This window comes from Euprymna scolopes, chromosome 46 (assembly GCF_053919585.1).
Source record: "Euprymna scolopes isolate OS-2025 chromosome 46, ASM5391958v1, whole genome shotgun sequence".
NCBI lineage: Eukaryota > Metazoa > Mollusca > Cephalopoda > Sepiida > Sepiolidae > Euprymna > Euprymna scolopes.
The window spans coordinates 143,288,398-143,310,210 of record NC_136527.1 but is presented as its reverse complement, the minus strand read 5'-3'; the positions used below and the strand labels follow the sequence as shown (position 1 = coordinate 143,310,210).

The window sequence follows — 21,813 nt, the reverse complement described above, 5'->3', positions numbered from 1 at the left end:
TTTAGTTATTTTATGGGTTTTTAGTTATTTTATTGGTTTTTAGTTATTTTATTGGTTTTTAGTTATTTCATGGGTTTTTAGTTATTTTATGGTTTTTTAGTTATTTTATTGGTTTTTAGTTATTTTATGGTTTTTAGTTATTTTATGGTTTTTTAGTTATTTTATGGTTTTTTAATTATTTTATTGGTTTTTAGTTATTTTATTGGTTTTTAGTTATTTTATGGGTTTTTAGTTATTTTATGGGTTTTTAGTTATTTTATGGTTTTTAGTTATTTTATGGTTTTTTAGTTATTTTATGGGTTTTTAGTTATTTTATGGTTTTTAGTTATTTTATTGGTTTTTAGTTATTTCATTGGTTTTTAGTTATTTTATGGGTTTTTAGTTATTTTATTGGTTTTTAGTTATTTTATTGGTTTTTAGTTATTTTATGGTTTTTAGTTATTTTATTGGTTTTTAGTTATTTTATTGGGTTTTAGTTATTTTATGGGTTTTTAGTTATTTTATGGTTTTTAGTTATTTTATTGGTTTTTAGTTATTTCATTGGTTTTAAGTTATTTTATGGGTTTTTATTCGGTTTTTAAGGAGTCAAAAATGGGTCAAAATTTTTAAAATCGTTAAACATTTTGTACATTCATCTTAGTTTATTTTTAATTTTTAATCAGTTATTATGTGTGTCACGTTGGTACACTGGTTACGTCACCAGCTTTGAACGCTACAGTTTCATTTAGCTGAAACCACTATCAATAATTCCCCCCACTCTTTATCTGTGCCTAAACCTAAACGTAGATTCCATGAACAAAGCTTCTTTCTTAGAACTGCACGACTATGGAATTGTCTTCCGTTTTCCTGCTTTCCAGCTGACTACAATATGGTCGTCTTCAAGTCCAACGTAAACAAGTTCCGTCCACTTAAGTAATCCAATTTACCAAATTTACACTACTAATGATTACTACGATATTGTCCCATTGCCTGCTGTATACTCTTTAACCCTCATCCTCGAGTGGTCTCTGGCCTTAATAAATGATGATTCCTATGTATAAAAAAAGTAATAAAGTCAACGTAAAATCAATTTTGTGTAAAATAAATTTAATTTAAAATAAATTTAATGTAAAATAAATTTAATGTAAAATAAATTTAATTTAAAATAAATTTGATTTAAAATAAATTTAATTTAAAATAAATTTAATTTAAAATAAATTTAATGTAAAATAAATTTAATGTAAAATAAATTTAATTTAAAATAAATTTGATGTAAAATAAATTTAATTTAAAATAAATTTAATGTAAAATAAATTTAATTTAAAATAAATTTAATGTAAAATAAATTTAATGTAAAATAAATTTAATTTAAAATAAATTTAATGTAAAATAAATTTAATGTAAAATAAATTTAATGTAAAATAAATTTAATGTAAAATAAATTTAATGTAAAATAAATTTAATGTAAAATAAATTTAATGTAAAATAAATTTAATGTAAAATAAATTTAATTTAAAATAAATATAATTTAAAAGAAATATAATATAAAAATTAATTGAAAGAAGACTAAATTGAATGTAAAATAAATTTAATGTAACAAATACACATAAAAGATATTTAATGAAAAAATTAAACACAAAAGCATTTAATGTAAAAGAAATTAATATAAATAAATTTAATGCAAAAACATTTCATGTAAAATAAATTTAGTGTAAAATAAACTTAATGAAAAATACATTTAACTTTAAAAATGTAATGCAAAATATCTTTAATGTAAAAAATTTAACATAAAATAAATTTAATGGAAAATAACTTAATAATAAAATACATTAAATATAAATAAATTTTAATGTAAATAAAATTAAATTTAAAATAAATTCAATGTAAAAAATATTGTAAAAAAAATTTGATGTAAAATAGATTTTATGTCAAAAAGTTAAACGTAAAACAAATTTAACATGAAATAAACTAAACGTAAAATAAATTTGATGCAAATAAAAATTTTATGTAAAATAAATTTAGTGTAAAATAACTTTAATGTAAAAAAAAATTTAACGTAAAAAAATTTTATTTAAAAAATATTTAATGTAATATAAATTAAATGTAAAATAAATCTAATGTTAAATAAATTTAATATAAAAAATAATTTAATTCAAAATAAATTTAACGGGAAACAAATTTAATGTTAAATATATTTTATCTAACATAAATTTAACGTAAAATAACTTTAATATAAAATACAGTAAAATAAATTTAATGTAAAAGAACTTGTACGTAAAACAAATTTAATGTAAAATATATTTCATGTAAAATACATTTAACGTAAAAAAATTAATTTAAAATAAATTTAACGTCTAATACTTTTACGGTGAAGTAAATTATGTAAAATGAATTTAATAGAAAATAAATTAAAGTTAAAATAAATTTTATGTAAAATATATTTAATGTAAAATAAATTTAACGTAAAATAAATTTTATATAAAATAAATTTAATGTACAAAAGATTTAATGATAAATAAATTTAATGTAAAATAAGTTTAACCTTAAATAAATTTAATGTCAAATAAATTAAACTTAAATTAATATTAAGTGAATTTAATGTAAAATTAATATAAGGTAAAATAAATTTAATGTAAAATAAATTTAACGTTAAATAAATTTTATATATAAAATTAATTTAATGTAAAATAAATATAATGTAAAATAAATTTACCATAAAATAAATTATAAATAGTGTAAAATAAATTTAATATGAAATTAATTTAATATAAAATAAATTTAATGTAAAATAAAGTTAAAGTAAATAAAATTTAGCGTAAAATAAATTAAACATAAATAAATTTAATGTAAAATAAATGTAGCGTAAAATACGTTTAATGTGAAATAAATATAATGTAAAATAAAGTGTATGTAAATAAAATTTAAGGTAAATAAATTTAACGCCAAATAAATTTAATATAAATTTAATTTAATGTAAAATAAATTTAACGTAAAATAAATTTAATAAAAAAATTAATATAAAATAAATTTAATGTAAAATAAAATTAATGTAAAAACATTTGATGTAAAATAAAGTTCATGTTTATAAAATTTTATGTAAATAAATTAAATGTAAAATAAATTTAATGTAAAATAAATTTTATGTGAAATAAATTTTATGTAAAATAAATTTTATGTGAAATAAATTTTATGTGAAATTAATTAAATTAAATTTAATATTTATAAAATGCAATTTAAATAAATTTAATGTAAAATAAATGTATCGTAAAATAAATTTTATATAAAATAAATTGAACGTAAAAAAATTTAATGATAAATAAATTTAATGTAAAATAAGTTCAACCTAAAATAAATTTAATGTAAAATAAATTAAACGTAAAGTGAATTTAATGTAAAATTAATATAAGGTAAAATAAATTTAATGTATAATAAATTTAATATGAAATAAATTTAATGTAAAAAATATTTACCGTTAAATAAATTTTATATATAAAATTAATTTAATGTAAAATAAATATAATGTAAAATAAATTTACCATAAAATAAATTTAACATAAATAAATTTAATGTAAAATAAATTTAACGTAAAATACATGTAACGTAAAATGATTTTCATTTCCATTCTTACTTTTAAGTCTTGATTTATCACTCAAAAATCCAAATAATATACAAAATTTACAACATGTTCACTTGATTGTTAATATTTATTTGATCTGTTTCGGCCAGTGTTTGTTTAATTTTTGATTTTGAGTTATTATCAAGATTCTTTGTGAAGAGCTTATTGGCACCATTTTTTAAATTTTTTTAAAAATTTTAAATTCTTACGCAACAAAGTGAACGCGAAGTTTGCTTTGAACAAAAAGCATGCTTTAAAATAATTTTAAACACAAATAAACTTATTCAAGTAGGTAGAAGAATCTTGCCTTTGGTAACATTTATTTTTCATCTCTTTTTTTTTTTTGTCCTGTCAGTTACAGTAATAAATGCACAAATCTCATTCTTTTTTTTTCAGGGGAAGGTGTATCGAAAGTTTAATAAAGATTTTTTTTTCCTTTTTAATTTCATGTATTTTAGCCAAGATTTTGATAAATTCATTGTGAAATTTTTAACTGTTTTTCACTTGTGTTCAAAGCTAAGAAGTACCATAAACATTATTTCAGAAGAAGCCAATAGCAGACAATGACAGTGTCCAGACAGCACCAACGACACTGAAAAATCTTGTCCAGATCATTTTAAATCTTTTATATCAACTGTGATCTCCCTGAAACGTTTTGCAAATCTATGTGAAAAGATAAAATAAAAGGTAAAACGTTTCTGAATTTTTGAGATGAGGATTGGTTATTTGTGTTGCTTGGATTCATCGGACTACTGTTCTCATCTTGAGTGTGATTTTCACAACGTTTCGGTCAATGTAACCTCTAACCTTCTTCGGGTGTATTTTGTCAAATTCATGAATTTGGATGGAATTTTGAGCAGAGCCCTTTATTTACTTCATGTGGGTAGCATGCTCTTGTTCCATCAGCCATGACTGGGTTGAGGTCCTAAGTAATTTGCAATTGTATTTTTCGTTCACCCACGCCACATATTCAAGAGAATATCACTTTTTACACTTGAATTTTCCAAGTACTTAACCACTGCACCATTGCGGACAATTCTAGTACGCATTTTAGGAGCCTTAAACCTATTTAATAAAAGATTACTGTAAACATCTGTTTGTAAGTCTTTTCACATATATTTGCAAAACGTTTCAGGGAGTTCACATGTGATAATAAAAGATTTAAAATGCTCTGGACAAGGTTTGTCAATGTCGTTGGTGCCGTCTGAACACTGTTGTTGTCGGTCATCAGTTTCTGAAACTTTCTAAATTTTCTGAAATTAATGTACCATTAAAAGATGCGGCACAATCACGTTGACACACCGGTTCCCACCAGATCACCAAAGTTAAACAATGATGAGCCTGGCCAGTACCAGATGGGTGACCATTTGGAAAGTCTAATCACTGTATGTACCAAGTCATAAGAAATTTCCAGGTTGGTACCTGGAGGCGCTTTAATTCACTGGGGGAGATGCTTCCCTCATCTTCGTTAAGACATGCATCTAAAAGGTAAACTCTGATGATGTCGGCAGCATTGGATGGCCATGGAGGATTGGTTGGTTGTTTTTGTTTTACAGCATATCAACCCTTTTCAGGTCATTTTATTTCAAGTCAGTTTCTATTTGACCCATAGTTGGGACCCTAACATGTACTACCACTTTGGGTCAGAGTGGACCTGGAAGCAATGGCAATTAAGGGGTGGCTCCACACTCCCCAAAGCTGGGGCCTCACCATTGGATATAATTTAAGGTCATATCCAGGACCAGCCATGGAGGAGGATGAATCTCTAGCGGATCAACGGTTCTATTAAGAGTTACATCATTCAACTGCAGCTCAGCTATGTGGATGATCTAAGGACAACGGATAGGTGCAAACAGGGGAGTCAGATGCCACTGCGCTGGGGAAGGTAATGGCAACCCACCTCATGCATTTTGCCAAGTTCAAATCATGTGATGTCTTTAAAGGAATCGAACCCACAATGGAGCGAAACCTATGGAGAACACTAACCACGATTCCATCTACGGCATGAACATGATACAATACCAATATGGTTGTCTTCAAGTCTAATGTAAACAAGTTCTTGATGAGCCGTTCCATATAAGTTAACAAATTCACCAAATTTCCATTACTAACGATTACTATATTGTCCAATTTCTACTGTACACTCTTTAACCCTTATCCTCGAGTGGCCTCTTGGCCTTGATAAGTGGTGATGCCGATGTAAAAGAAAAAGAAAATCAATAAAAGAAATGAATTAAACTGAGAACCAAGGTTAAATCTTGATTGGGATTTATAACCCATTCTGAGGCCTTTAGTCTTATGTTGTAAATGAACAATTTTTATTCTATAAAATTATAAAACTCAGATCAGCTTGCTGTTTAAACCATCCATCCAGTTTGTAACTTCCGGTTTCAAAAAATTTGTCTCCTTACCTATTTCATGACCACCCTGTCTTAAGTCCGATATTAAAAGCAACGGTTGCTAATCAAAGAATATAAACCTGGAGAACAAAGTGTTTGATTCGATAATGTTCTATATGTGGACGATATATTGATTCTTTCCCATAACATAGAGGAAATAGAATATTTAAAGAATACTTTTCAGAATAATTCCATTCTTAACTTTACATACAAACTTTAGTGTAGTTATTATCTACACTCTCGTATCTATAATCTCGTTTTTAGACATTCTCATTGACCGTAGAAGCGACAAATTTATCACCTCTGTTTTTAAAAAACCTACATCCGTTAATTCCTGTATTTAAAATTTTAGAAGTGAATGTCCATACCGTTATAAAACCAATATAATAAAGAATATTGTGTGAACATGATTTCCTCAAACAAAAAATATTCTTTAATGAATTAAAAAAATATAAAACAAGTTTTAGTCAATAGCCAATTCCTAAACTTTCTTGTAGATAAACAAATAAAATTAGCGATCAGCAACTTGAATCAAACTAGTAATAACCAACAAGAAAATTATCAAACTATTCAAATATATTACCCTAATCAGCTACACAAGAACTCAAAACTAATGAAAGTATTCTAAAAAATATAATCCGTCGATATGTGACTCGCAATGATTACAAAAACATAAAATTTATTATTTATTATAAAAATTGCAGACAACGAACATCGTAATCAAAAACATTTCGCAGACAAATGATTTGTTTAAAAAAAACTGCTTATTAGGAGAATGTATCTCTAATAATACTAACTACATAGGCTATACTACAAACACATTGTCGTGAAGATTAGCTCCCCACCTCTCGGACTTTAGATTGATATCGCAACATTTGGGAAAACATTCAGAATTCCGAAAAATCATGGTGGAAAACACTTAAAAATGTTAATAGATTAAAAATGTTAATAGATGAAAAATGTTAATAGATTAAAAATGTTAATAGATTAAAAATGTTAATAGATTAAAAAATTTTAATAGATTAAAAATGTTAATAGATTAAAAAATTTTAATAGATTAAAAATGTTAATAGATTTAAAATGTTAATAGATTAAAAATGTTAATAGATTAAAAATGTTAATAGATTTAAAATGTTAATAGATTAAAAATGTTAATAGATTTAAAATGTTAATAGATTAAAAATGTTAATAGATTAAAAATGCTAACAGATTAAAAATGTTAATAGATTAAAAATGTCAACAGATTAAAAATGTCAACAGATTAAAAATGTCAACAGATTAAAAATGTCAACAGATTAAAAATGTCAACAGATTAAAAATGTTAATAGATTAAAAATACTCAAAGTATTGTATATTAAAACAAAAAAACGCAGATCAATCGTATCAATTACGAATATAGTCGAAATATTTTAAAATGCTTAGGATAACAAATTTTAAATTTTAAATATGTATATATGTATATATATAATAAATTAATATACTCTATAAAAAAAAGTCCGCCCACCTAATTTATAATAAGCTACCATGTGACTGTGATAAAAATATGTATATATAATTTGGAAAAAACATAATTGCTACAACACAAAATGCCTGAAGATGATAGAGGTATCTCTGTTGAAAGCGCTCACTATGGATCCAACTTACACAATTTTGAAAAAAAAAACCACAAAGAAAACTATTCAGAGATAATAAAACAGAAAAATTCTGTGCTTTTCAATAACATTTGTTTGAACGAGAGGATGCTGCCTAAATATACACAACATATATATATATATATATATATATATATATATATATATATATACTAGACTACCCGTGACCCGTTGGGTCAGTATGTTATATTAGCTATGGAATTCATGTATGAGCGTGACACTTTTGATGTAAAGAAAATAGTCTTTTGTGACATAACAGAAACATTTCTATGAAAGTATATTGAAATGAAAAAGAATATAGATAGATTTCTATGAGTCGTTCCGTTTATAATTGTTTGATCTTGAAAAAAAAACTTACAGCCATTGAATTATAAGTGGTTTGACATACTTATAGGTAAATGTGCACTGAACAGATTCCATAATACTTAAAGTTAAATTCAAATTTTGAAATATCTATTAATTTAAATATGGAAAAAAAAATTTTTTAAATTGAGTCGCTGAAAACGTACACAGTAAAACAATACATTGTAAAATAGTAGATTTATTTGTAAGAAAATTGCATTAAAATAACTTAAACGTAATATGGAAATGAACAGAATATAAATAGATTTCTCTGAGTCATTCTGTTTATAATTGTTTATTTAAAAAAACAAAAATAACTTACAGCCATTGAATTTTAAGTTGCGTTAAAATAACTTAAACATAATACGGAAATGAACAATGTAAAAAAAATGCAGAAAGTATTAATAATTGTTTATTTGGATAATTTAAAATCAAAAAAAAAAAATTAGGCCACTGAAAACGTACACAGTAAAAAAAAAAAATGTTGTAACAGTTCAAAGTTGATTTATTTGTGAGAAAATTGCGACAGTATAGTTGTAATATAGAATAATTGCAAAACATCCCCTAAGGGGTCAGTATGTTATATTAGCTATGGAATTAATGTATGAGCATGGCACTTGTGACGTAAAGAAAATAGTTTTTTTGTGACATAACAGAAACATTTCTATGAAAGTATATTAAAATGAAAAACAAAATATATAGATAGGTTTCTATGAGTCGTTCCGTTTAGAGTAGTAGTAGGGAAAATACATGTCAACCAGTAGTAGTAATAGTAGGATAAGGAAGAGGAGGTGTAGTAGTAAGAGGAGGAAGTGGAGGCATAGTAGTAGTTGTAAAGAGGAGAAGTAATAGTAGTAGCAAGAAGAGGAGGCATAGTAGTTGTAGAAGGAGGATATTGCGCAAGCAAACAAGCAAACAACCAAGAACGACAGAGTTTTAGTATTATATAGATATATGTATCTAGGAGCTCCTTCAATCTTTGACAGACTACGGATACCCACGAAGGGGTGTCTGTACATGAAATTTTTGTGGCAGGAGGTGCGCAATCTCCAACCACCCCTCTTCTGAGTCAACATTGTTGGATACCAGTGACAAATAATGTGCATATACAGCACGACTGGAAACAAATGCCAAGATAAGCAGAGAGCTCATACAGCGCCTAGAATCCCCAAATGGTCACCCACCTGGAACTAACCAGGCTCAACGTTGCCTAACTTCAGTGATTTGATGAGAACTGGTGTGTTAACGCGATTATGCCATATATATATATATAAAAAAAATCCAGTAGTGATCTGTTGGATTTTGTTTTGTCTGATACCTACGTCCATTCATTTGTAAAGTTGCACAAACAGTGCAGTGTCAATTTTAGCCATTTTAACCTGAAAGGCACCCCTAAGGTAGGGGGGGGGTCAACTGGAGTTTTCCCGTAAAATCCATTCTGTTACTTTTTTACTCATATAATGTTTAATGTTTGTGCAAAATTTCAAAAAATTCTAAGGCACAGTTATTGAGAAAAATGCGAACAGACGAATGGACGAACAGACATTTTTACTCATACGTATCATGTTTAATGTTTGTGCAAAAAACTGTTCTCAAAATAACTGGATTCGGTATTGAATAAGCCGAAAAGGGTTGATATGCCGTAACATGAAAAACAAAAGAACCAAACCAAAAATTACAGATCTTATCGTTTAATGCGAAATTTAGCTTTCTCATGTAATAGCTTTCTCATGTAATAGCTGGGCAAAACGTTGACTTTTAGGTTTTTGTTTTTTCCATTTGATTTACTTTTATTTTTTATTCATTTTGCAGATTGGGTGATGTTCTATTGAGATTTGCAAACGTGCAAACTCAACAATGCTCGACCCGGAACAAGTCAGATGTCTTTACAAATATGAGTTCAAACTCGGACACGATGCAATGGAAGCAGCCAATAACATCAATAAAGCATTTGGCGAAAACACGACAACGTTCGAAACTGTGCAGCATTGGTTCACAAAGTTTAAATCCGGCAATATGGATATCTATAATGAACCGAAAGGAAGGTCTCAGCCAATTCATGATGATGATGAGGAGGAGGAGGAGGAGGATGATGATGATGAAGATGATGATGATTTATTTGATGCAATGTCCAATCATCCACAAACACCAAAGATGTAATTTTTTTATCAGGTTTTTTTTTGATTTTTTGGAATCGCATTTTTAACCAGGTGTAATTTTTTTTCCACGTTTTTTTTTAAATTTTTTAAATCAAGTTTTTTAATTATATTTTTTACCACGTTTCTTTTTAATCTTTTTATTATGTTTTTTTCTTAGATTTTTTTAATCACGTTTTTTTTAATTATTTTTTTTTTGTACTCCCATTTTTTTAATCACATATTTTATCACGTTTTTTAATTATATTTTTATTTCACGTTTTTTACATCTTTTTATTACGTTTTTTTTCTAAGATTTTTATCACATTTTATCAAGTTTTTGTATTTTATCACGTTTTTTCATTTGTTTTTTTTTTTTCAGGTTTTTTAATTCTATTTTTTAATTAAATTTTAATTTTTTAATTAAATTTTTTTATTAGATGTTTTAAGTCAGGCTTTTTTATCACGTTTTTTGTACCTTGTTTTTTTAATTAAATCACAATTTTTTTTAATCAGGTTTTTTTCAGTTTTTTTATCACGTTTTGTTATTAGATTTTTTAAATTACATTTTTAATCAGATTTTTTTAATCACGTTTTTTCTGTAATTAAATTTTTTTGTAATTTATTTTTTTTAATCATGATTTTTTATCACATTCACCCCCCCCCCACTTGAAACCATGCTTAGGGAAGATAAACAAGAGACATTTTATACTTCTGCATATCAATTCAGTCAGGGAAGCAGGTAGCAGGAAGGGAATTCCAAAGTCTAGCTGTTCGAGGGAGGAAACTATTAGAGCAGAAGGCTTTCTGGCATTTAGGGACCTCAGCATTGAAGGGGTGTGATTTTGTTGCTAACAGGTTTGTTGGGGATATGTTCGTTGAGGAGACACAAGTGAAACGAGTTCATGAGAGCACATTCCATTAAAATATTTGTAAAACAGGCACAAAGATGCAGCGATGGGACAAGGCTTGGAGCAATTATTAGGTTGGAGACCTTTTTTATCCAAGAGAGAGAGGCTAGTGGTAGATGCACCAGCCCAGATGTGGCCACAATACTCCATGCATGGGCAAATGGTGGCCTTGTAGAGGGACAGAATATTCTCATATGTGAGTAATCTTCTAGCATGATAGAGGGAGCCCACCTTCTTTGCAGCAGCTTTCACAATGTCCTTGATGTATTTGTTCCAGTTCATGTTGCCTGTAAATGTTAAGCCGATCGGTTTGAAAGAAGAATTCTCAAGATGTTGTTTGTCATGGATTGTTTAGTCATTGGATAAAAATTGTCATTTTGTGGGTAAATCAGTTCTATGTCTATAAAACTAGAAAAATACACAACAAACACTTACAAAGTTGACATTTTTGCAGATATGCTGGCAATGTAATGCTAATATCTTGATAAAATTTGGTGTATGTTTATCTGGCGATCCAGGCAAGGCTCTATGGACAAATTTATCTTCTATTGGCAACTAAATATTTTCATTGACTAGCCAAAAAGAAAAATTACTAACCAAATCTGATTTTTAGAATATGACTTTTTTGTTCCATGACGACTAGATACATAATAAAGATTTTTTTGTATTTTTGTTTCATGTGTAAAAATATTACTTGTTTCATGTGTAAAAATATTATTTGTTTCATGTGTAAAAATATTATTTGTTTCATGTGTAAAAATATTTTTTGTTTCATGTGAAAATTTTTTTTTTTTTCCTTTTAGAAATTAACTTTAGACTTTTAATCTTAGAAACACAATCAAAAAATAATTGGAAACCTACAAAAATAAATTATAAGATGGCTTTCAAAACAATGTCCCACTATTTAGCAAAGGCTGTTTAAAAAACATCTGAAGAAATTTGAATGTTGAAGTTTTAGCATAAAATTTGGTGCATGTTGAGAACTAGTGATCATAGAATATGCTTAAATATGATATCTTAATTTGTCCAGATTTTGTATATATTATTATAGCGTCGTGATTTCAAAAGTAAAAACAGTATTTGAATGCCATCAGCTAGAATTGAAACTGAAATCAAAACTAACATTCAAAGCTGGTGACGTTACCACTGTACCAACATGGCACACATATGAACTGATTAAAAATTGAAAACTGAAAATAAATTAGGATGAATGTACAAATGCATAACGATGTTTTAAAATTTTGACCATTTTTGACCCTTAAAGACTATTTTAACCAGCTTAAAGACCCATAAGAATTCCAATCATTTGAAGCCCCTAGCGTTGCTCTGTGACTTTTAGTTTCAGAGGAGATAGAGTTTGAAAATATGGAGACAGACAGACAAAGTGTGTTTTATAAATTAGATTAAAGTGTAATTCTAAATATACACTAAATTTTATGTTGAAATTTCAACATATAAACATTCAAATTTCTTCAGATTTTTTTTCAAACAGCCTTTATTAAAAAAAATGCTATGTTGTTCTATTAAATCTTTTATTGGTTAAATAATTTGATTTTGTTCGTTTTATTTTTAAAAATAAAGATTCAAAAGACATTTTACACTAATAATAAGCTCCAAAAATTGTTGGTGAAAACAAAACGCAATCATGAAAATATGAATCGTTTTTAATTTTTGAGGATTTGTTATTTGTCTGGATTCGTCGGACTATTGTTCTTATCTTGAGAGAGTACTTGGAAAAATCAGTTGTAAAAAGTGATATTCTCCTGAAGGTTGAAGGTTCAATCCTCAGTGTGGGTGACCGAAAAATACAATTGCAAATTACTTAGGACCTCTATCCAGTTATGGCTGACAGAGCAAGAGCATGCTACCTCAGTGAAGTAAAATAAAAGGTTCCGCTCAAAATTCTGTCCAAATTCCTGAATTCGACAGAAACATTTCAGAAATGCAAAGTTAATGTAGCAAAAAAAAAAAAAAAACAATAAATCTAGAGCAAAAAGGAAACGAATGAGAATGGCTGCTCAGCAGCCAATCATCTGTGCCGGATTTTGGCAAGGGAGAAATTATCTAATATATAAAATGCAAAATGGCCGTGCACGTTTGTGTTAGTAATACACACGGACGAAAAAACGCTTTGGATAATCAAAGATTTCAAGGTAGTTCTACTAAAATAGCCATATTTTTTAAACCAAAGCACTTCAAGTCTTCAAATTACTACTGTTTTGTTCGGAAATGAATATACTTTCAAATGAATTTATAAATATGAATGTACATTATATATTTTAAGAGTTTTAAGCAAATAAAGTGATAAAAATGTGAACGTCATAAAATGGCGTTTTCGGTAAGGTTTTGTTTTCTAAAAGGTCCGTACCGTGATCGTATGAAGAATTTCGTCATGAAATTTGAGAAACAATCAGAAGAGGTGTTAATCTTAATACTGTCAAGTGTCCGAAATATTTTTGACCATTTCTTTTTTTGTTGTGTTAAAAATAAGACTTTAATATGACAAGTATCGAACATTTTGAAAAAAAATTCTTCGGACACCCAGTAGTAAGTAAATCAATCTTTTTACTATATCAATTAAAAGTATTATTTTATGTTGAGTAGGACCGCGGTAATTGATAGTTTAAAAGGACCTACCCGAAAAAAAAAAATTGCTTCTATTTCTCGAATTTGGTCAAATGAAGTTAGTATTACTAGAAGCAGCAGCAGCAGCTCCAGCCTGTAGAATCAGCCATAGCACAGTGTAAACAACACGCGTTCTTTAATTTTTATTCAAGAACGAATTAAGAAAAACATGAAAATATTAATATAAATGTTCTTATATGTTTAATTAGAGCTATTTTGTTATCAGAATAACATTAGTTTAGAACTATTCGGTTTTCAGAATGTATAATAACAACAATCCCAACTAATTCGGCATTATGAATCTGTTGCAATCACATTTCTCGTCAAATTTAAAAACATGGTTAAAAAAACAAAATAAACTTTTGTAGATATATAGCTTGCATGCACTTTTATTCTTTAAGTTAGTTTTGAACAGCGAATTAAAACAATGTTTTACTGCGAACAGCCACAAATGTTTTTTTTTCAAAATCAAAATAAGTATCAAAATCTCGTTTATACATAGATTCGAAAAAGTTGTCAAAAAACAAATATATAACAAATAAATGTTATCAAAGGCAAGATAAGTTACTTTTCTACCTAACTGGATAATTTTCTAGTGTTTTTATTTAATGTAACATGTTTATTCAGCTCGAAAAACGTATAGTGTTTACCGATGTATTGGAAAATTAAAAATGGCGCCCGGCCCGACTCTCTTTGACACGGTAAGTTTGAGAAAAGGAGTTAAAAATAAAAAAAACTATACAAAATACTGTTAAAAACTCACCGAATATATGTCAGCCTATGTCACGGTAACATATATTGAGCGAGTTTCTAGCAGTATTTTGTCTACTTTTTTATTTTTAACTCTTTTCCCCAAACTTACCGTTTCAAGAGAGTCGGGCGCCATTTAAAATTTTCCAAAACATCGGTAAACACTGTTTTCAAGCTGAATAAACATGTTACATTAAATAAAAACACTAAAAAAAATTATCCAGTTAGGTAGAAAAGTAACTTGCTTTTGATAACATTTATTTGTTATATATTTGTTTTTTTTTTAATCTATGTATAGTAATACAAACCCTCAAAATCTATATCAATATTCTTGAAATTTTAAAAGCAGTTAGAAGACACATCAAACTACCATTAGGAAGCTTTTTATTTCGTTATTTTTTTTTCTACTTATTAAGCGAAAGATATTTTTACAACCTGCTCCAGCGTAGTATAAACGGCCTATGGAATTAACACCTTCAACCTCGAAAATAGAAATCAACAAATTTATGGAATTTTCTTTGACTTCACCTCTAATCCAAATTATGTGTGGCAAGTCTCCTCCTAAAACACTCTTTAACCCTAACAATAACACTAAGTTCGAGTGGCAAGCCCCCCCCAACAAAGTACCTCTGTAAGCCACATACAAGCATCTAAAACAAACAAACAAACAAAAAATAGATCCTTCCTTAAAGAAAAATACACATAAAAATAAATTGGTTAACTGTCCTAAAATGCTAGAATGGCCAGGAAATGGTGAATTATTTTACATTAAATTTTTGTGAAACTAACCGCTCCCCCCCTCTAATATTGTTTTTGTTAGCTTTGTCTCTGTCAAGTTTTCAGTATGCTCACACATAATTTTCCTTAGCCCTACAATTAATTCAAAGTCCGAATGGCAACCCTCCCCATATTCTCATTGCATAGAAACCCTCTTAAAACTACACATAATCATCTTAAAAAAAGCATGCATATTTTCCCATAGAAAAAAAAAACAGATGAAAATGCTAGAATGCCCTGTAATAGGAAATTATTTTACATTCAATTCTAAAATAATTTGTTTATCTTTCATTAAAGTTTTTCATGGCATTTTATACATAATTTCCTAAAAAGGTAGAATCACATTTTGGAGGGGTGGTCAGAAGGAGTTGAGTGGGGTTAAACAGAAGGTGTTAATCTACAATAATACCAAAGAAATATTGCAATATATTCATTTTTAAATAGTCTTATGTTTAGATTTAAGTTTTTTGTACATAAAGCACATTACAATTCAAATTTGAGTTCTCCAACTTCTTTTCTGTTTATGGATACATGGCATTTTTAAGGAATTGCTGCATATTTATGCACATTACTGCAGATTATTTGGAAACCATAAACTTTGGGAGATTTTCAGTTGCATATTCTGATTCCTTGTACAAAAATACACTTATATGGTAAATTTCATTTCTTAGTCTTGTGTTTTAACAAAGATATGACATTTTTACTGAAAAAGTAGTGTAAAAAATGTGACGAAACGCATATGGTCTTAAAGAGGGAAAAATATCCAAACGTGTGAGGCACAAAAATAGCCATAACTTCCTTAATTTTAATCAGATTTAAAAAATTTAAAAAGATTCTTTCTTAGCTCATCAAGCTCTTTCTATGCATACCAATATTGAAATATTTCAAGCTATTTCAATTTTTTCATGTGTATTGTTATTTGTGTGAATGTCCATGAAAAGCTTTTTGCGTCGGAGTTCTCACATCAGTTAGATTCCGGGAGAAGGTTTTGCATACTTCCTAGATCATGATATCTCAGATTTGCAAACGGACATTGTCTCTATCTTTTTTTTGATCAAGTTTTAAAAAATTCCCTTTTGAGTGTTTGTTTGTCTTTTTCATATAAATAAAGTGAAATTGATTGAACGTGAATGAACTCCTTGGCCCGGGAGTAAAAGATGAAAGTGTAGTATCTTCAGATGCTGCACTTAAAAGTAATCAGTTTTGGTCAATGTGGTGGCAACCCTTCATATCAGACAGTTGCTATTTATTTATTTGGACCCTGCCAGAATGCCCCCTTGGGGGAGCTGGTTTTTTCCACCACATTAAAAAATGACCTTGTGTCTAATTTGCTGTTGTGTGGAAGCAAATAAATACTTCCGGCTGTTCTGTAATTGGTCCTCAGTCAATGTAGGGGAAACCCTTCATACTGAGACAATTACTATTTGTTTGGATACTGCCAGAGTGCCCCTTTTTGGGGATCTGCTTTTTCCCCACATTAAAAACGACCTTTGTGGGAGGTTTAAAAGCAACACCATTTCTGCAAGTCATGTTTTTTGATTGACTTCGTTTAATTTGAATGCTTTACACTTCCAGTCACGTCATAGAGTAGCGGTAAGACAGGTTTTCTTTAACTTTCTTTTCTGCCTCTGTGTCACAAGTTTCAGCCTGCCTGCCTACTACCACTTTTTTTTTTGTACTCAACACACACCTCCAAACACCAGGACAACGCTGGGCACTCTTGCTAGTTATCTATAAATAGGATTATATAAAAGTTATGATATATGTATGCGTTTAATATTCAGTTAAAAGCGGTTATAATCCAGCAGAGTAGGAATATGAAGAAATGGTGCCAGTATAGAGTGAGAGTGGTGGAAGTACAGAATTAGAGAGAAAAATAGGAAGTACTTCCTGTACAGATGGATGATCATGGTGCTCCTCAGAACTGACATAAAATTTTATTATAATGACTAAATATATATATAATGTCGTTCTAAAGTTACATAAGATAGTGGCTAATAGTGTAGACAAAATAAATTTGTATGTGGCATCTGTTGTTGTAAACCTATGGTATTTTGGTACAGAGGGGAAAAACTGCGACATTTTTATTATAGATAGGGATTATTACTATACATCATTATATATATATATATATATATATATATATATATATATATATAATGATGTGTATATATATATATATATATTAATGTTTATACCTATTACTTGTATATATTATCTATTGTTTATAATTAATAGTTCCTATATCATATTAAATTCTATACTATTTTCCCAACATGTGTGCTGCTTCTTTGAGTCATCTTACTCTCCACTATAATTATTAATTTGTTCCACAATGAAACATTCAACAACATAAACCTGAAGAAGGTCGGAGATTACATCGACCAAAACGTTGTGAAAATCTCTGGAAATAATTTTGTGTTTACTATAAACTTTTAATGCAAATATTATGCAAGTATAAATTATGTAGAATATCTGCATGAATATAATTACAAGTGATGGTTATCTCATAAGAAAACCGAAAAAACTAATAGGGAATTAATTAAAATGAATGTTTAAAAGAATATGCAAATTAGCTAGATCTTTTGCTAGTGAATGCAAGTCCACAAGCCATATATAAGAAAATTGTATTTTCTTTTTAAATAGAGAAGGGGATTTTAATCTGAATCTCAATACACACACGAAAAGAAAACGAATTTATAGGACTATAGATAGATATATTAATGTTTATACTTATTATTTGTATATATTATCTATTGTTTATAATTACTGGTTCCCATATCGTATTAAATTCTATACTAGGTCTACTTACTAATTTGTCTCCCATCATATTTGCTAATTATTTCAGTCGTATTACTCTCCATTGTTTTTCTGTAATTTTTAATTAGTCCAATAATGAAATATTCCTGATCATTTTAAATCTTTTAATATCAAATGTGAACTCCCTGAAACTTTTTGCAAATATATGCGAAAGGGCTTACAGATGTGTAATCTTTTATTAAATAGGTTTAAGGCTCCTAAAATTCGTACTAGAATTGTCCACAAGGACCAGTGGCACAATGGTCAGAGTACTTGGAAAATTCAATTGTAAAAAGTGATATTCTTGTGAAGGTTGAAGGTTCAATTCTCAGTGTGGGTGACTGAAAAAATACAATTGCGAATTAGTTTATCCAGTCATGGCTGACAGAACAAGAGCATGCTACACCCCCCCCCGTTAAGTAAATAAAGGGAGTTTGACAGAAACATTCCAGAATTCAACAAGATACACCTGAAGAAAGTTGGAGATTACATGGACTAAAACCTTGAGAAAATGGCATTCAAGTAACAGAACAATAATTCGATGAATCCAAATAATATGATTTCCAATCGTCGTCTCAAAAATTCAAAAACGTTATACGTTTTTATCCTATCAATCTAAATAATACAAAAAGATAACTGTTTCATTATTTGGAAAAATCACTCGCAAATGTGATTGTTTCACTCGCAACGTAAAGTCCTTTTTTTTTTTCTTTTTTTTACATGAAGGTCACCACTTATCAAGGTCCAGAAGCCACTCAGGGATAAGGATTATTGCATGAACAGTAATCAATGGGATAGTATCTTAGTAATCATTAGTATTGGAGATTTGATGAAGTGTCTTACTTAAGGGGGCGGTTCATCAGGAATTTGTTTATGTTGGACTTGAAGACATCTAAGTTGTAGTCAGGTGGGAAGCAGGCAAACGGAAGAGAGTTCCACATGCTTTGTTCATGGAATCTACATTTTGATTTAGGCACAGATAAAGAGTGGGGAAAATTACTGACAGTGGTTTCAGCTAGATGGGTGTTTTACGTGAGAGGGGACCAGAGATTGGAGCTCGGATGAGCACTTGCCATGGAAATAGTGATAAAACAAAGACAGGCCCGCAACATCACTTCTGTAGGAGAGAGGTTGCAGTGAAGAGAAAAGGGAATCCCCCACTAAGCCACAAAGTCTATTTTGTACTCTGTCCGGCCAGGATTGGCTTGCATAGTCTCAGCAGATGCAAAATTTTGCCAATGAACGAATCTAAAACTCCATTAAAACCTTAGCTTTTTTGGCTAGGAACAAAATTTAGTATCTGTTCTGAGGCTACATTTAGTCTTTTATGTTGAAACCGCGATCTTCAGACAGTGCTCACCTGGAAGCGTGGATACTCAATGCCTTTATCCATTGTGTCACCTTTGTTTCTTTTCAGTATTAACTTTAAATATAATAAATAAGAATCCGTTTATTTACTTTTATGAATTTATTTCACATGTGATTTTTGGAATATGACATCTTCATTCGGTGATGAGTATATCCATCATAAGTAATGTTCTGTATTTTTTTGTTTCTTTGAATAAGTGTTATTCTGAATAAGCACCAAAGATTTTTTAAAGATTTTTTGTCTGATTTAGTCTGTTACTATCTAAGATTTTAAAACTACTTTCATTAACTTGCCTCATTTACTGAGATCTATGCATAGTATCTGTTCTATATATATAGTTAAGAAATCTTTCTAAACTGAGGAAGAAAATTAATCCAAATAATCCAGTGTCACTTTTTAAGTCACTGACATTTCTCCCAGATGAAAAACTAATATTTTGTCAAACTTCAGCCACCTGTATTGTTTCTCTGTGCCATTTAGTAAAAATAATGGCACATACATTTAGTAAAAATGGCACAGGCATTTGGTAAAAATGGCACACACATTTAGTAAAATGGTACATGCATTTGGTAAAATGGCACACATTTAGTAAAAATGGCACAGACAAGTGAAACAACTAATACTCCTACTATTATGACACAGAAAAATTATGGGGGGAAAAAATCCATTAGATCAGGGATTTTCAAACTCATTCCTATTGTATCACAGTTAATCACCTGAAGAAAGTCAGAGGATTAGTTTGCCGAAACGTGATGCAACAACGACTATGAAGATAAGGATAACAGTCCGCAAATAAATAAATAAATACACAGCACGAAACTGAATACTCCACCAGATTAGATGGATTTTTGTCCTGTAATCCAATAAAATGAAGGGCACTCTTGCATAATTTGTGATTCTTGGGAATATTGGTTAGCTTTTTCGTTTATTTACTTTCTTCCAATTCAAAAGTTGTCTGCTTCCGTTTTCAATAGCGTTATTTTCATTAGCTAATTAAACGCCCAGCCAATGAATTACAAAAAAAAAATCAGAATCCCCCCCTTAATATCATTGTAAAAAATTCGAAAAACATTACATAAAAAAAACAAATAAATAAAATAAAATGTCGATTTAGCATTTCAACATTTGAACAACACTCGGCTGAAACCGATTGCTGGTCTCGCCCGATCCATGCATGACAGGAATTCCTGAGAATCCGGGTCAAATTACGCAAGAATACAAAATGACAGCTATAACAAAATGTGAATGGTCAAGAAAAATGTTCTCGGAGGTTTGGTTGGTCAAAACGTATTGAGACAACAACGACAACCATGGGTAAAAGTTAAGACTCAACATCCCGATTCCGTCACAGTTCGTCACCTGAAGAAGGCCAGAGGATGAGTTGGCCAAAACATGGTGAAAACATGGTGAAACAACAACAGCTATGGAAGATGAGGATAATAGTCCGCAAAAAATAAATGAAATTATGAAGCCTCAGTTCAACTGATCTTGTGTCTAACTTTGCTCTCAATCAAGCAGAACTTCATGGTCTCCTAACATGGAAATTATGTGTTTGTACATCCGTATCGTTTTGAAACTAATCAGCATATCGTATCACGTTCAATTTTCGAACACAAGTGATAGGTGTAGCAAATATCAATAATAAATATTTCCCAAATTTCAGTTTCTTTAGAGTTTTTTTTTTATGGAAATCGCTCCAGTCAAGACATGAAGCCAATTTCTAATGCAGTTCAAGCCAATCAGATTTGAACTTCGTGCTCAACTAACTGATGAATAGCAGTTTCAATCCTACTCAAAGCAGGCGAGAAGATTAGTCAAAACGTATTGAGACGACAACTATGGAAGGCAGTAATTACTGGAGATACAGTTATGAGACTCAGCATTCCTATCCCGTCGCAGTTAGTCACCTGAAGAAGACCAGAGGATGAGTTGGCTGAAACATGGTGAAACAACAACAGCTATAAAGATGAGAATAATAGTTCGCAAAAAATAAATAGTATGCTTGTTCACATTACATTTAAATAAATACACAAATTACTTATCTCAAAAGATTCCAATTAAATAATAATAATCTAATTTATAAAACTCATGATGCTTGCCCATCTCCATATTTTCAAACTCTCTCATTTCCAAAACTAAATGTCATTTAGAAGCACTAGGGGACTCAGATGATGGGATTCTTTATGGATTGTTCTTTAGATGGATCGATGATATTTAGCTTTAGATGGATCGATGATATTTAGTTGGTTAAAATAGGTTTAAGTTGTCAAAAAAAATGGGTCAAGATTGAAAAAATCGTTATACATTCTCTACATTCATCTTAGTTTTTTTTTTTTTTACATGGGAGTTACCACTTATCAACGCCGGGAGGCCACTCGAGGATAAGGGTTATTGCGTGTACAGTAATAAATGAGACAATATCGTAGTAATCGTTAGTAATGGAGATTTGATAAAGTGTC

General features: G+C 28.9%; 1 protein-coding gene across 2 annotated transcripts in view; it reads left to right on the top strand.

Moving 5' to 3' along the window:
* Positions 1-21,813, top strand: part of LOC145271176 (histone-lysine N-methyltransferase SETMAR-like) — a 43,183-nt gene that overhangs the window by 8,288 nt on the left and 13,082 nt on the right. The window contains exon 2 of one of the 2 annotated variants that reach the window (XM_080126703.1): positions 9,801-10,144. In XM_080126703.1, the coding sequence (XP_079982829.1) occupies positions 9,846-10,144 (299 nt within the window). In that variant the 5' untranslated portion in view covers positions 9,801-9,845. Of the gene's footprint in view, positions 1-9,800; positions 11,707-21,813 lie in introns of those variants that run through there. The other variant, XM_080126704.1, reaches the window with a different exon arrangement.